At 41.5% G+C, this 13,327-nt stretch overlaps 1 protein-coding gene across 4 annotated transcripts in view; it reads right to left on the reverse strand.

The window, feature by feature from the left end:
* The window catches only part of IQGAP2 (IQ motif containing GTPase activating protein 2), a 236,998-nt gene that overhangs the window by 30,559 nt on the left and 193,112 nt on the right, over positions 1-13,327 (reverse strand). For 3 of the 4 annotated variants that reach the window (XM_018566629.1, XM_018566626.1, XM_018566628.1), the window contains 6 exons: positions 10,873-11,015; positions 6,628-6,798; positions 4,566-4,649; positions 3,072-3,143; positions 2,920-2,989; positions 1,682-1,890 (listed from right to left, as the gene is read on the reverse strand). In XM_018566629.1, the coding sequence (XP_018422131.1) occupies positions 1,682-1,890; positions 2,920-2,989; positions 3,072-3,143; positions 4,566-4,649; positions 6,628-6,798; positions 10,873-11,015 (749 nt within the window). The remainder of the gene's footprint in view (positions 1-1,681; positions 1,891-2,919; positions 2,990-3,071; positions 3,144-4,565; positions 4,650-6,627; positions 6,799-10,872; positions 11,016-13,327) is intronic. The other variant, XM_018566627.1, reaches the window with a different exon arrangement.

The following is a 13,327-nucleotide window of genomic DNA, read 5'->3' on the forward strand; positions in this document are numbered from 1 at the left end:
GAAATGGTAGCACCGTCCCCCCAGACAACTGCAGACTCACAGACTGTCAGAGATTTCTCCTTACAGACTGTAATGGGTTGCAGTGATCTGTATCAGAGGGACAGACAGCCGGTTACAGACTGTAAGGAGAAACCTCTGACAGTCTGTGAGTTTCGTCCCCTGTGCCGTCTACTCACCCCTCCGCGCTTCTGCTGTCAGCCGCGATCGTCCCCATTCCAGCAGCAATAGCCAGCCTGTTATTGGCTCTTTTAAATTTCAGTAGCCAATAACAGACTGGCTATTGCACCCGCCCACTGCCTGCTGTCAATCAAAAAAAAAAAAATGCAAAAAAAAAAAATTTAAAATAAAGTTAAACTAAAATTAAAACATAAATAAAAAGCAGCCTCCTAAAACCCCATACCGCCATCAATTTTCCTTCATGGTTGTGAGTGGGGCCTCATGTTTAAGTTTCACCTAAGGCCTTGCAAAGTCTAGAGCTGCCTCTGGTCCTGTATGCATTAAAACAGTGATTTTCATTACCACACCCTTCCGATAAACAGAAACCAGCTTCTCACTTATCTCACCTACAATCTTCTCTGGAAATTCTACAATCACAACCGCCTACAGAACAGTTTCAGCTGTACTGCGGCCAGTGTACTTAGCAAGATGGCTGAACTGGTCTGAACAGGTCTTGGGTATGTGAAGTTTTATGATGCCTTTAAAACATTCTTGAAACATAACGCAATATTTCCTAAAAGGAGAAGTCGGGGAAGGTATAATATATTGTATTCTCAGAGGTAAGAGTAATATTCGGTTTATTCTGTGGTGTCTCTGGCTGCAAAGACCTGGCTGTCTCTGGTACTCCTACCGCTCTTTATAAAGCTGTAGTTGGCTTCTCTGCAGGGGGAGCATTAGGACCATTATAAGGTTGGCTGGACCAATAAGAACACTACAGTCCGGTTTCTGCAGGGTGATATCTACCAAAGAACACCAATGAGGCAAATGTAAACTGCATATTACACTTACTAAGGAGGGCACCGTACATTGAAGCTGAACTCAAGGATAAGCAAATATTGTCTACATACAAGAGTTATGTGTATTCTTACTTAAATATTGGTGTCCTTTGTGTATTTCTTCCAGGTCTGTGCAGTAATCCAGTGTAAAACTTAACCTCTATACAGGAGCTTCCTGTAGTAAAGACCAGTCACTGCTGCTCTCTCCTGTGCAGGATGACTGGTCTTGTATCTGCCCTCTACTGTAGTTTTCTGCAAGCAACCTTAAGTCGGAGGACCTGCGGGGTCCTTTCCACAGCTCTGCTCTCTGCAAAGGCTATGTACAGAACAGCGATGATATCAAAGCTACTTCTACAAGGCAACATCTGGGTTTTCAAAAGCACACAAAGTGTGTGGTGCACACAAAGTGAATTTTTATACTTGGTGGCTATTGAGGAGTATATACAAATGAAACCTTTTGTGCCTAAGGTTTAGTGTTAAAGTTACCTGGAGTTCTTCTTTAACTACCCAACCTTTCTTCACCTTCTCTGTTGAGGCACCTGCATACACTTCTTTGAACTTGTGGAACTTTGGCATTTATAAAGTTGTGCTACTAAGGAAAGGCAATCATGTCCACCCTACTTCCCGCGCTCCTCAGGAACGCCATCCTGTGTTTAATGCATGCCAAAAATACATACAGGAATGCTGACCTGTAAAGTGATCCTGTTCTTCACCAGCAAGCCGATTTTGATATCCATGAGGTTGAGATCCTTCTCCAGCTGCTGGTTTGACCTAATTTTTGTCACTACTTCTTCCCTTAACCTGGTCACCTCCAGCTCCTCCTGAAAGTCCAAGTCACTCTGGTCCAGGAGATGGACGAACTTTCTCACCACATTAAGAGGGGGGTTTTCTGAGCAAACTGCAAGGAGACGTGAAAAGAATAAGAACAGGAACCGATTTCATCCGATTATAGATCTACACATATGTTGCAGAGGATCTGGTTATAGATAATAAATGTTCCTTGTAAAATTATACAACAAGATTAGGCCTGGAATTACATCACTGGCGCCTCTACAAATAAAATTTTCTTGTTTACAGGCCCTGACCCAGCTTCTTAGCTTATTGTTAGACTATTGCTTTCATTATTAATCTTAATTGCATAAAAGAAAGAATAGAACAAAAGAAAAACGTGTTTCAATTATACAGCATGCATTACAACCCTATCAAACTCTAATGAAAATGTTCAAACTATTAGGGCCCGTTCACAGCAGAAGCGTTGGGGCTGCGATGGCCGCTTTTTCCAGCGTAGCCTTAACGCAAAAGAAGGCAATTTGCCTTGTGTCACACAGCTGAAAAAAGTGCAGCATGTTGTACTTTTTTCAGTGCAGCATGTTGTACTTTTTTCAGTGCAGCATGGTGCAATGCAGTACTATCACAACTCATGTAATTTCAGTAACGTTCTAACAAAAAAAAGTTAAACTGTGTGATGCGCTGTAATTGGTGCATCAGTACTGTACCGGTCATTGCACACCAGCAGCCATGCTTTGAGCCAGGCTTGCTGAAGGGAACGAGCCCGTAACACCACTTTCTTTGCAATTTAGCCAAAGTTGAAGGTGATGAAAAATCCCCATGCATGGTTTGATCTTTAGATGATCAGCTTAATAAAATGTGTGTGGGCACAACTAAACCTATAGGGGTCTATTTACGTTTTCACCCAAGATTCACACATTGTGTAAGAGTGTAATTTGCTGGATGGAATTTGTTTATCTTGGGTGGACACATCTATGCATTCATCACATAGTATGATAGCACTGGGTGGTTCAGCCAATATGGCGCAGAGAGAGAGAGACAAGTAATACCTTGCACAATTCTGTTTAGTTCTTGCTCAGTTATTTATTAAATGTAAATATATCATTTTGCAACATTGAAATTCTCCCTGAACACTTACTTAATGTCCTGTAGTCATCTCTGGCTTTGTTTGCCTTCAGAAATGCTTGTATTTTTATTATTTCCTTCTCCTGTGTGATAAAGGAAGGCAGTTTTATGGTGTGTCCTACAAGGCAAAATAATTCCACTGATATTTATAGAAGGAGAACTCACATGATCTTTAAAGTACTGGATCCTCTTCTGGTATTCTCTCTTTGCTTTTAGCATACGGAACCATGATTGAATCTTAAACAGACCAAAGTAGAGGGTATTCAATTACTGGGTGGTAAATATTCTAAACTACACATCAGAATCACTTGTACAGACAAAGGTCAACTTAACGGATGTATAGGAAAAATTAGTCCATAAATAAAAAAAAATTATTAGTTGAAGGGATTTTGCAATTATTTTCTATAATGGAACCACATCATGATGGAAATAAAGAGGCTACTTATGCTGACCCCCTTTCAATTTTTTTTAAATTTTTTTTAAATGACTGCTTATCCTGCTGACCCCACCATCTTCAAACACTCTCTCACTGTAATTGTCTCTCCAGCACAGTGTCACAGTTACACTCCACTCTGTTCACAGACATAACTGAAGTAAATGTCATGACATAAAGAGGATAATGGCACACTGGTACTTGACTAAAAAATACAAGTCATTTGATAATTAATCTCTCAGCTGCCGGCATGTCATCAACTCCAAAAAACTGGCCATAGAGATTAGATGACAATGTAATGCCTGCAATGATCTGCCAACTGAGAGAACCGAAAAAACACATGCAAGTCCATATATAAGGAGGGTATGAGTCTCTGCCTACTTCTGCTTTTGGCACACATGGTTATGCTTACATGACATTCAGGACCACCATGCAGTGCACCACAGAGAGGCCAAGACCAATACTAATAAAATAAAATGAGCCATATCTCCTGTTATGAAGATCACTAGTGAAGAAAGGACATGCACACTTCTCTATGGTGTATAGACAACCCTCAAACTTCTTGGGTTCGGGTGTTTGCAGGGAAGGGTAGTGTTAATGCTACAGCATACGGTGCAAAGACATTTTAGACAATTGTGTGCTTCCAACCTTGTGGAAACCATTTGGGGAAGGCCCTTTCCTGTCCCAGATGGACTGTGCCACTGTGCAGAAAGCCAGGTCTATAAGGACATGGTTTGATGAGTTTGGTGTGGAGGAAATCGAGTGGCCTACAAAGAGCGCTGACTGCTACCATATTGAACAACTTTAAGGTGAACAGGAACGTCAAATATGAACTAGGTCTCCTTGTCCAACATCAGTACCTGTCCTCAAATGCTCTTTTGGCTGAATAGGCACATATTCCAAAAACTTGTGGAAAGCCTTTCCAGAAGAGTGAAGGTTGTTGCAGTTACAAATGGGGAGGGACGGGGGTTTTGGAGTGGGGCAAATCTATTTTAATGCCCATGGTTTTGGAATGGGATGTTAAAACAAGCTCATAAAATGTGTAATGTTTAGATTTTTGGTCATATATTGCATGTCAGGCTAAAGACAAATATATTTTATCATACAACACAAAAAAACTTGATGAAAACTTGTCCAAATATTTGACTAACTTTTCAGACTAAAACCAACTATGACGTATAAGAATGTTAAAATCAGTAGCATTATATATGGCTGAAACTGAATACCTTGACAATGCCTATTATGTTTCCTTGCAGTAGTTTCAGTCTGTCAGTATAGGATTTCCTCTGTTTATATCCTTTCCAAGTAGCCTATTTGTTAAGAAAATACAGTGAACGATAACACATTGACATTAGACATAATTCTACATGTTTATATTAGTACAGAATTGTGTTATTACCATCAAACATAAATTTGGAAACCGGCTTCCTTCCCATTTCTCCCCTGTTCCTGGATTGGTTTAATCTTTAAATAATCTAGTTTTGTAAGAGTAATAGTACAATTCTTCATAATGTTTAGGACAGTTTGGTACCCAAGATAAACTTAATAATGTTATGTGGTACACATACTGTCAGAGGTATGTCTGGTTCTAGAGGTACTCAAATGAAACGCAGTATGCCAGCTTGACAGTTTAGTAATAATAATAGAGATTTTACACAAAATACATGGAATTTGTTTATATTATAAATTAAGGTATTGCTTGGAAAGCATTAAGATATATTTAGAGGGTATGGACAATAAATGGGTTGCCTTCTGGCTTTCTCAGGGGTGCCTCAAAATTTTGTGCTAGGGGGACTGTGATGTGAAAGGGGAATGAAGACTGATGTGAAGGGTGCTTCTGAAGTAAAAGGGGAACTCTGGTGTGAAGGAGAGGGCTCTGATATGAAAGGGGGGATCTTGTTGTGAAGGGAGGCTACTAATGTGAAGGGGGGCTACTAATGCAAAGGGTGACTCTGATGTGAAGGGGGAATCTTGATTTGAAGGGGGCACTTCAATGTAAAAGGGGAAACCCACTTTTTTGGGTGTTTTTGCTGTTATTACCCCATCTAATATGTCATAACATCTATGACATATTAGATGGGGTCCCTCAAGATTTTGCAAACTTTTAATGGGTGCCGTGACTGAAAAAAGGTTGGGAAAAGCGGTCTTAAAAGAATAGTAAATATGGAAGGATACTTGAGCGTGACACCACTGTACAACACCTGTGAGAGGTGGGTTATTGATGGGAGCATGGATGAGGGATTTTACATCTGTCATTATATTCTATGCTTCTTTTATAGAAAATATCAAGGGATAAATCTACCATACTTGGCTTCTATCATCTGCAGTAGTGAAAAGGTTTTTTGTTTTTTTTAAGTGTTATCTTACTGGTGGACACCATAGGAGAAATAGGAATTTCTCAGTGTACACACAGTACGTCTGTGATTGCAAGCATTGATACAAAACAACTGAACTGGGCAGGCTTTTTCCCTATAGTGGAAGTGGCAGGTTTATAGGACTTCAGACCCCATAGTCCTCATTGTTGTGGCTACAGAAAGAACCTTATGATAGGTTACAGATCTAATAGCAGAACCTGTTCTAGGATGCTCATTAATACAACAATTGTGATGTCCATATCTGTTGTTTTTAATTACTGGCAGTATTTTATCTTCATGGACTCACATGAAGACTATCTATTTGACCAATAGTTGTTTTAGCTATAAAAAAAAAATGGCAGCACCATCAGGGGGCCCTTTTCACTGACTTTTTTTTTTACTAAGTTAAGGCAACACTTTAATCCAAAGATCTATTGTTAAGACATTGGTATAGAAATGGTCATAAAAAAATGCTAAATGCAGACAAGCATGTACCCTTTGACATTCCAGATATTTATAAACCCAATCGGCAGCTCTTTTTGCAGAGAAAGTTCTCCACACATGGGCACGATTATCCGACCAGAAATAGTTATACCTGTGCTAGACTTAGACTCATTTGATTTCATAAGTACTGCACTACATAAACATTAGCGCTGTGTGCGGAAAACATGAATGTTCCCATCGATCTATATCAGGACATGTCCACATCTGTCCATGTAGTCATCGTACAACCATATGCAAACAATTTAGAATTCTGGTTTAGGCATGCCATGTTGGCAGCCTAAACCTGCATAAGCCTAAACCTGCATAAGTGTTAAAGCCAATTCTTTGTTTGCACAGATAACATGGAGACACTAGCAGGCTTTTTTTTTTATATACTAGAAAACAGACAACTTTCACTTGAACTACTGTACACTACTACTTTTAGTGATACCTGTATTTTAACAGCATATGGCTCTTGCTGGTGGAGGAAGGCCTTCCTCTCTTGAAATGTCTTTCTGGCCAGGTAGCCTCTTATCCGTGCTTGCAGCAGAGTAATCAGATGCTCATTTGCCATCCACAGCTGTTCCCGGTTGTAATCAGCTGTGATCTTTCCCACGATGGCCTAAAAAAGAAGAAAACAAATATATATTTGTTACCGGATATGCCGTGACGCTATACTCAACGCATGAATCGGGGACATGATGCAGTGACAGAGCACAAACTTATGTGAGAAACAGGCTGTGGGCAGATGAAGTAAATGTCATCACAACCTAAAATTACATTTGAGCTATACTTTTATTTGCTATTAGTGACTTAAGAGTAAACTGCTCAAAGTGTACTGAAAATGGCAAACACTGCACAAAGTAAACACATGAGCAGTCATGAGCACTCCTTGTCCTTGAAGACTTGATGACTTACAGATGCTGTATAAATCGTGACATTAGTCATTTGTGGGGTGATGGTGTAGCCATAAATGATACATTATTTGGAACATTACACTGTTTTTTAAATCCAAACATTTTTTGTCCATGCAGATTCTGCAGTAATAGAAAATGAATAGCGCTAAGGAGAGAATTAAAGTGGGGTTAGGAAGGAGAGTGTGATGGGCCACAGCTGGCTTGAAGGAGCAGTGTAGGTGGTTCCACTTCTCATTCGTCACCAGATCCCAGGAGAACATGAAGAATTTATATGTACTGTACTTGCGGTAATGGAAGTTACAAATCAATGCAACACTATGAAGATGTTTTTTTCTTACATCATAATTCACATTTAAAGATAGATCTGAATCTGATTGGTGGTTTTCAACCTCCCCCCCCAAAAAAAACTTCTTAAAGTAGAACTGCAGCCAAAACCTTTTTTTAGTTTTGTAAAGAGGTAAGGGAGGTATATAACCCCCGTTAGCATTTTTTGCCAACTGTGTTCCATTGGGGAGATTTCACTTCTTGTTTGATTGCCACAACAGGAAGGAAATGAGAGGAACTTCCTCCAAATTTAAAAAAATCCCAGGCGGTCAGCAGGGCCACCAGAACTAGTGTCCCCATTGGAAAATTTCCCATATATTCCTGTTCTGGTGACGACCCAAAATGTGGTATTTTCTTTCACGACAAATAGAGAAGGTCAATCTCACCAACAGGGACACCGCAATATAAACCTGACAGGTGTTTTAAACCCTCTCCGCTATCCAAAATGAAAAAGGTTTTGGCTTCAGTTACATGCCGGCATTTCATACATCGTCATGCATGTGAGAGGCAGTATGGAGTCTGCAGTATCACCAGATTGACACAACTAGATTCCATCTGACCTTTGTTATTTGCGAGAATCACTGTGGCTAAAGCTAAAGCCATACACCTATAGATTATCTGCAGATTTTCTATGGTCAGATGGAAAAAGGGCAACAGATTCCTCCATCTACGCTACACTGTGTGGATGGAGGAATCTTCAACTGGGCCAAGCTTCAGTATCTTGTTAGTCGGCCCCGCTGGCTCTCAAAATACCTGAACAATCTGATTGGATGCAGGCAGGCATTGTTCAGGTATTTTGAGAACCAGCGGGTCGACTAGCAAGATACTGAAGCTTGGCCCAGTGGGAGATTCCTCCATCCACACAGTTTAGCGTAGATGGAGGAATCTGTTGCACTTCTTCCATCTGACCATAGAAAGTCTGCAGATAATCTATAGGTGTATGGCCAGCTTTAGTCCTTAGTATTGTAACTGTGTACTTCTGCATCCTTGATCATTTCTAACTTGTATACTATCTGAATGCAGCTTGTATGTTCTCATGTTATGCTGGTTTCTTACAGGTGCTGAAGTTTTCCTGATACAATACAAAAACATACTGGTAGGTCAACTACTAGCTTATCCACAAAATTAGCACTGGTGTCTTAATGTCTGCTTCTGTATGAGTGCGAAAGAGACATCAGACCAATGGCGTAACTACCGCCATAGCGACCCACACGGTCGCTATGGGGCCCGGTCCAGGGCCAGTTAACATAGGGACGTGTGGAGTTCTGCTCCAGGTCTGCCCCTGCAAATAGGCTCGGCCGGGAGTCGGAGGAGAGACCGGGGACACAGGCACTGCCGTTTATCATGAGGAATGTGCCTGTGTGTAGGAGAGACGACTGTGTGTGTGCACAGCGATCCCATCTGCTTGCGACAGTCACATCTTCACTGCCTTTTTGCCATCTACTCTCATCACACCCTCTATTGACTGTAAAAGATTAATTCCCTTACTTTACCGTACCCCAATCTATTTCACCCCCCACTGTACCCCCCGACTATACCCAGCACTGTGCCCCCCGACTATGCCCAGCACTGTGCCCCCCGACTATGCCCAGCACTGTGCCCCCTGACTATGCCCAGCACTGTGCCCCCTGACAACGGTGCGCTTAGCAAACTTTTTTTAAGCACACATTACCGGAACACAGTGGTGTGATCGGTCACCACCCATGAGAAGGCAAATGACCTTGTCTTGCATCCGGCACTGCTATTGCACACCATGCTGCACTTTAAAAAAAGTACTGCATGGCATACTTTTTTCAGCTCACCCCCGAAACGCAGTAGTGTAAACTGAGCCAATTGAAAACAAGGGAAATTGCCTCGTCTTTGGGTTGGGGATGCACTGAAAAAAAAAGCATCTGTTGTAAATAGGCTGCTTGAACCCGATTAGCTGCTGTGAAGCAATGCATGAAGTGTATATATGAGGCACTCAAATGTCCACTGTATGTTTTTTTACAAGAAGTTTGGTAAATATATTTCCATATGAAATGAGAAGCAGCTGGAAATGATATAATCTCCATTTACACATATCATGAATCTGCTGTATCTGAGATCAGACTTCCTGAGATAACATTCTGTGTAGGCGAGTCATATTCCAGATCCCCAGCATCTCAAAAACGACATTCAACCACAAACACAGGGCGGTGACTACAGAAAGGCAATTTGCCTTGTGACAGGCTTAAACTGAAGGAGAAATATAGAGAGGAATTTGTCCAAAACTGGAGCAGACAAAATCTGGAGCAGTTGTGCATGGCAACCAATCAGCTTCTCGCTTTCATTTTCAAATCTTGAATGAACAAACTGAAGAGAGAAGCTGATTGGTTGCCATGGGCAACTGCTCCAGATTTTGTCTGCTCCAGTTTTGATAAATTCCTCTAATAGTGCTTAGCTCATGGTAAATACAACCCTTCTATGTGCGGGTAACACGTTGTATCATTTACAGAAGGTTACCAGACCTGAAAATGAAATATAGTATGCTACATTGTTTACTCTGTTTATGCTCCATAGTGGCCCCTGCGCCTCTGACTTTTTAGAACTTCAATGAGACCCGGCAGGGCACACATGTTTGCTAAGGATACAGCCTGGTGTTTTAGCTACATCTTTGCACACCAAAGCTTACATAATTGAAGCCAATTAGTGGACCCATAACAATTGGCATTCACCTTTATGATGAAGACAGGTGCAGGAAGTAGCATGGGTCATACCCCACCAGTAACTTCCATAGCTCAATATCACTGCTCCTTCACAGCAGCACCAGAGAGAATGGCGGGTGTACACCAGCCAAGTTCTCTATGAATTAGCCCATTATTGGCTTAAATAGGTCAGATTGAAGAGCATCCACTACAGGAGGATGTGTACCTGTGTGATGCAATAAACTTTTCAGCGAAGCTTGCGGTGTGTGACCAGGATTGTTTTGCGAGTATACCCCACCAGTACACTTCCCCTATCTGCCCGTGTGACCTCCCTTGTTCTGTACATCAGGCTCAAGTGTGGTGGCCTTATGCCTCATCATCAATATAATGTGCCATATCCTACTGGTCCATTCACTAGTCAGTGACGATGGACCAGGAACCTATGCTCTAGAAGTAGGCACAGTGGGAGGTGGACCCTAAGCTCTGCAATGAAGATTGGAACAGGAAAGTGGACTGGTAAGGTCTCCAAAAGGACAGTTCAGTTATAGCTTGCTCCTACAAAGTGCATTCAATACAAATAATGCATTTTAACTAAAGCACAAAATAGCCTGCAACTTGAGTAACAAGGAATTGCAATTTTAAATACACTTGAATGCAATTCATTTGGTTAATCTGTGGGAGCCCGGAATTAGATTTTCATGTACATAAAGTGCCACTTTTTAACTCTCTTGGATAACATCTACGATAGGCGTACGATAGGCGTACAGAAAAGGTATAAAAAAAAGGTACCTGGATCTCTTCGCGGGTAAGCCATGAAGTCTTTGGTGTGATCCCCTCTGGTGGAGTCCAGCGGCCTTCATTAGTTTCAATATTATAATAGTAGTCATATTGATCCTTCAGTTTTATCTTCAGCCATGAACTCTCCTCTGCTGCTGTGGTAACAATACATGTATTAATTCCAGTGAGGGGTGGTCTTCAAGTTTAGGTCTCATTTGCAGTTAAAGCCCAATAGAATTCACACAAATAGATTGACATTGTACTAAGAACCTCTTTCATAGTCTTACCTTCACCACTCTGTTGTAACAGTTGCATAGTATGTCTATTTAAGAAGCAAGAGTTTGACCACTCTGTAAAGTGTATTCAGTAATCTAACAGACTTGGTCAGACACAGCCCTGAGCACTAAAAGCCTCTATGAGCACTTGTGATGAGGGTTATTACCTATGCCAGCATAAAGCGCCAGAGTGTGAGGGCAGGAACTACAACTCCGCTAAGAAAATTTTTTATTTTAAGGCATTTCAAAACAAAAATCAGTTATAAAGCATACACTTTGAGGATACGGTGTTCAACTTCAAATGGATTTAAAACCTCTATATAAAATGAAAAATGTCATAGAATGTAGGTGTTTCTGGAGGGGTTAATGCTTTGTCAGTGTGTATGCAGAACAGGTTACTGCTGTCTGTACCAAATGAGATTGATGAATTTTGCTACTAAATTAAAACTTTTACAGCGTCTAGCAGGGCCGTAGATAATTTTTTTTCCTGGGGGGGGGTTCAGCTTCCTCAAATTGTAAGACTTTATGTAGCAGACACACCAAGGTTTGAAAAAAATATACCGGCCATATCATTCCTAAACCAATCCTTTACCCAGAGCAATACCGATTTTGTTGTTCGACACCATATGGATAAAAACCATGTTTTCAAAAGACTTATAATTGGTACCAATTCACACAAACCACTTAGTATACACTTATTGGGATTTTTTTTTAACCAAAAATATTTAGCAGAATACATTTTGGCCTAATTTTAGGAAGAAATTTAATTTTATTTGATATTTTGTATAACAAAAAGTTGAAAATATTTATTTCCACAATTTTTTGTCTTTTTTCATTTATATAAAAAAATGTAATAAAAACCAGCAGCGATCAAATAGCACCAAAAGAAAGCTCTATTTGGGTAAACGTGCACGGCCGTATTGGGCAGCTCCCAGGAAGGACAGGTGCTGCGTGTGATTAGTACGCAGCCCCTGTCCTTCTCTATGGGAGTACATGACCATACGCCGCCCTACGCTCACCCCAAGTGCAGGTCCGTATGGGTACAGGTGTCCCGTCTTGGAAGCAGACAGGATCCATCCTGTCAGCGTACGAGTACCCGCACAGATGTGCAGGGTGGGTGAGCATAGGGCGGCATACGGCCACTTACTTGGGAGCTGACAGATACGGCCGTGCACGCAGCACGGAGCTGTGCGTGCCGGCTGTTTCTCATGTGAATGAGGCCTAAGAGACATCCTTTAAGGTAAGTCCCTACAGTAGGATTGGGAAGGGGGAAAAAAAAGTTTAACTTTGTCACTAAGATGTGTGAGGCTAAAAGATACCTGCTACCACAAGGGAGCTAGTCCCATGTCCCCCAATTTTACAGGCGTCACCTGCAGATCCCAGACTGGTCAAGACTTTGAATGCAAATCACCTAAATGCTTTTCATTTTGATATAGTGTATATTTGCATTGTGGGTTGCCCCTTGCCTTGATATGCATTTATGCCCAGCACCAGGCACCATTCCCTAAGTACAGAGTGTGCACTGCACTTATTATGCACCGAGTGCAATGCATACAAAATAAAAAAATTGCTAAGTGCAAGAGGGAGACATTTTTGGCACAAGAGACTTTGCTCATCTTTTCTGCCAAAATACCCTGGAATTTTTCTAGCATTTTTTTGTTTTGAACTTTAGTTATAATTTAATAAAATATGATAGCTTTGTATGTTTGCTTAGGGAATATGTCCGCTCAAAACTTGGTATACGGACTGTAACAAGGACACTCCACTGTAGTCCAGGTAAATCAAGTAGAATGCAGTTTATTAAAGGGCAAACACAAAATAGCTTGAAACAGCAACATAAGACAGTCCTTGTTATGGCTCTGTAGCTTTCCTCAGCTTCAAGACACTCACGCTGCTCACCCCTCGTGAGCCCTCACTCTGCTCTCTTAGCAGACTGTACCGCAGGTCCTAGGGTCACCGACCTTCCTGACCTCTCCCAGCCACCCCTGGCTGTTCCGTGTGCGTCTAGCATGCACCCGAGGTGGTCTGTGTCCGTGTGCTCCCTGCACACACACAACTCCAACACTCCCCTGAGCACTCGGCTGGCTTCCTGATAAGGCTGCTCTCAGCCACCTGATTAGCCCAGGCTGGTCATTGGCAACACCTGGCCCCAGGACTGGAGATCTCATCCCACCCAGAGCTCTACGAAATCT

This window comes from Nanorana parkeri, unplaced genomic scaffold (assembly GCF_000935625.1).
Source record: "Nanorana parkeri isolate BGI_ZX_2015 unplaced genomic scaffold, ASM93562v1 scaffold964, whole genome shotgun sequence".
Taxonomy (NCBI): Eukaryota; Metazoa; Chordata; class Amphibia; order Anura; family Dicroglossidae; genus Nanorana; species Nanorana parkeri.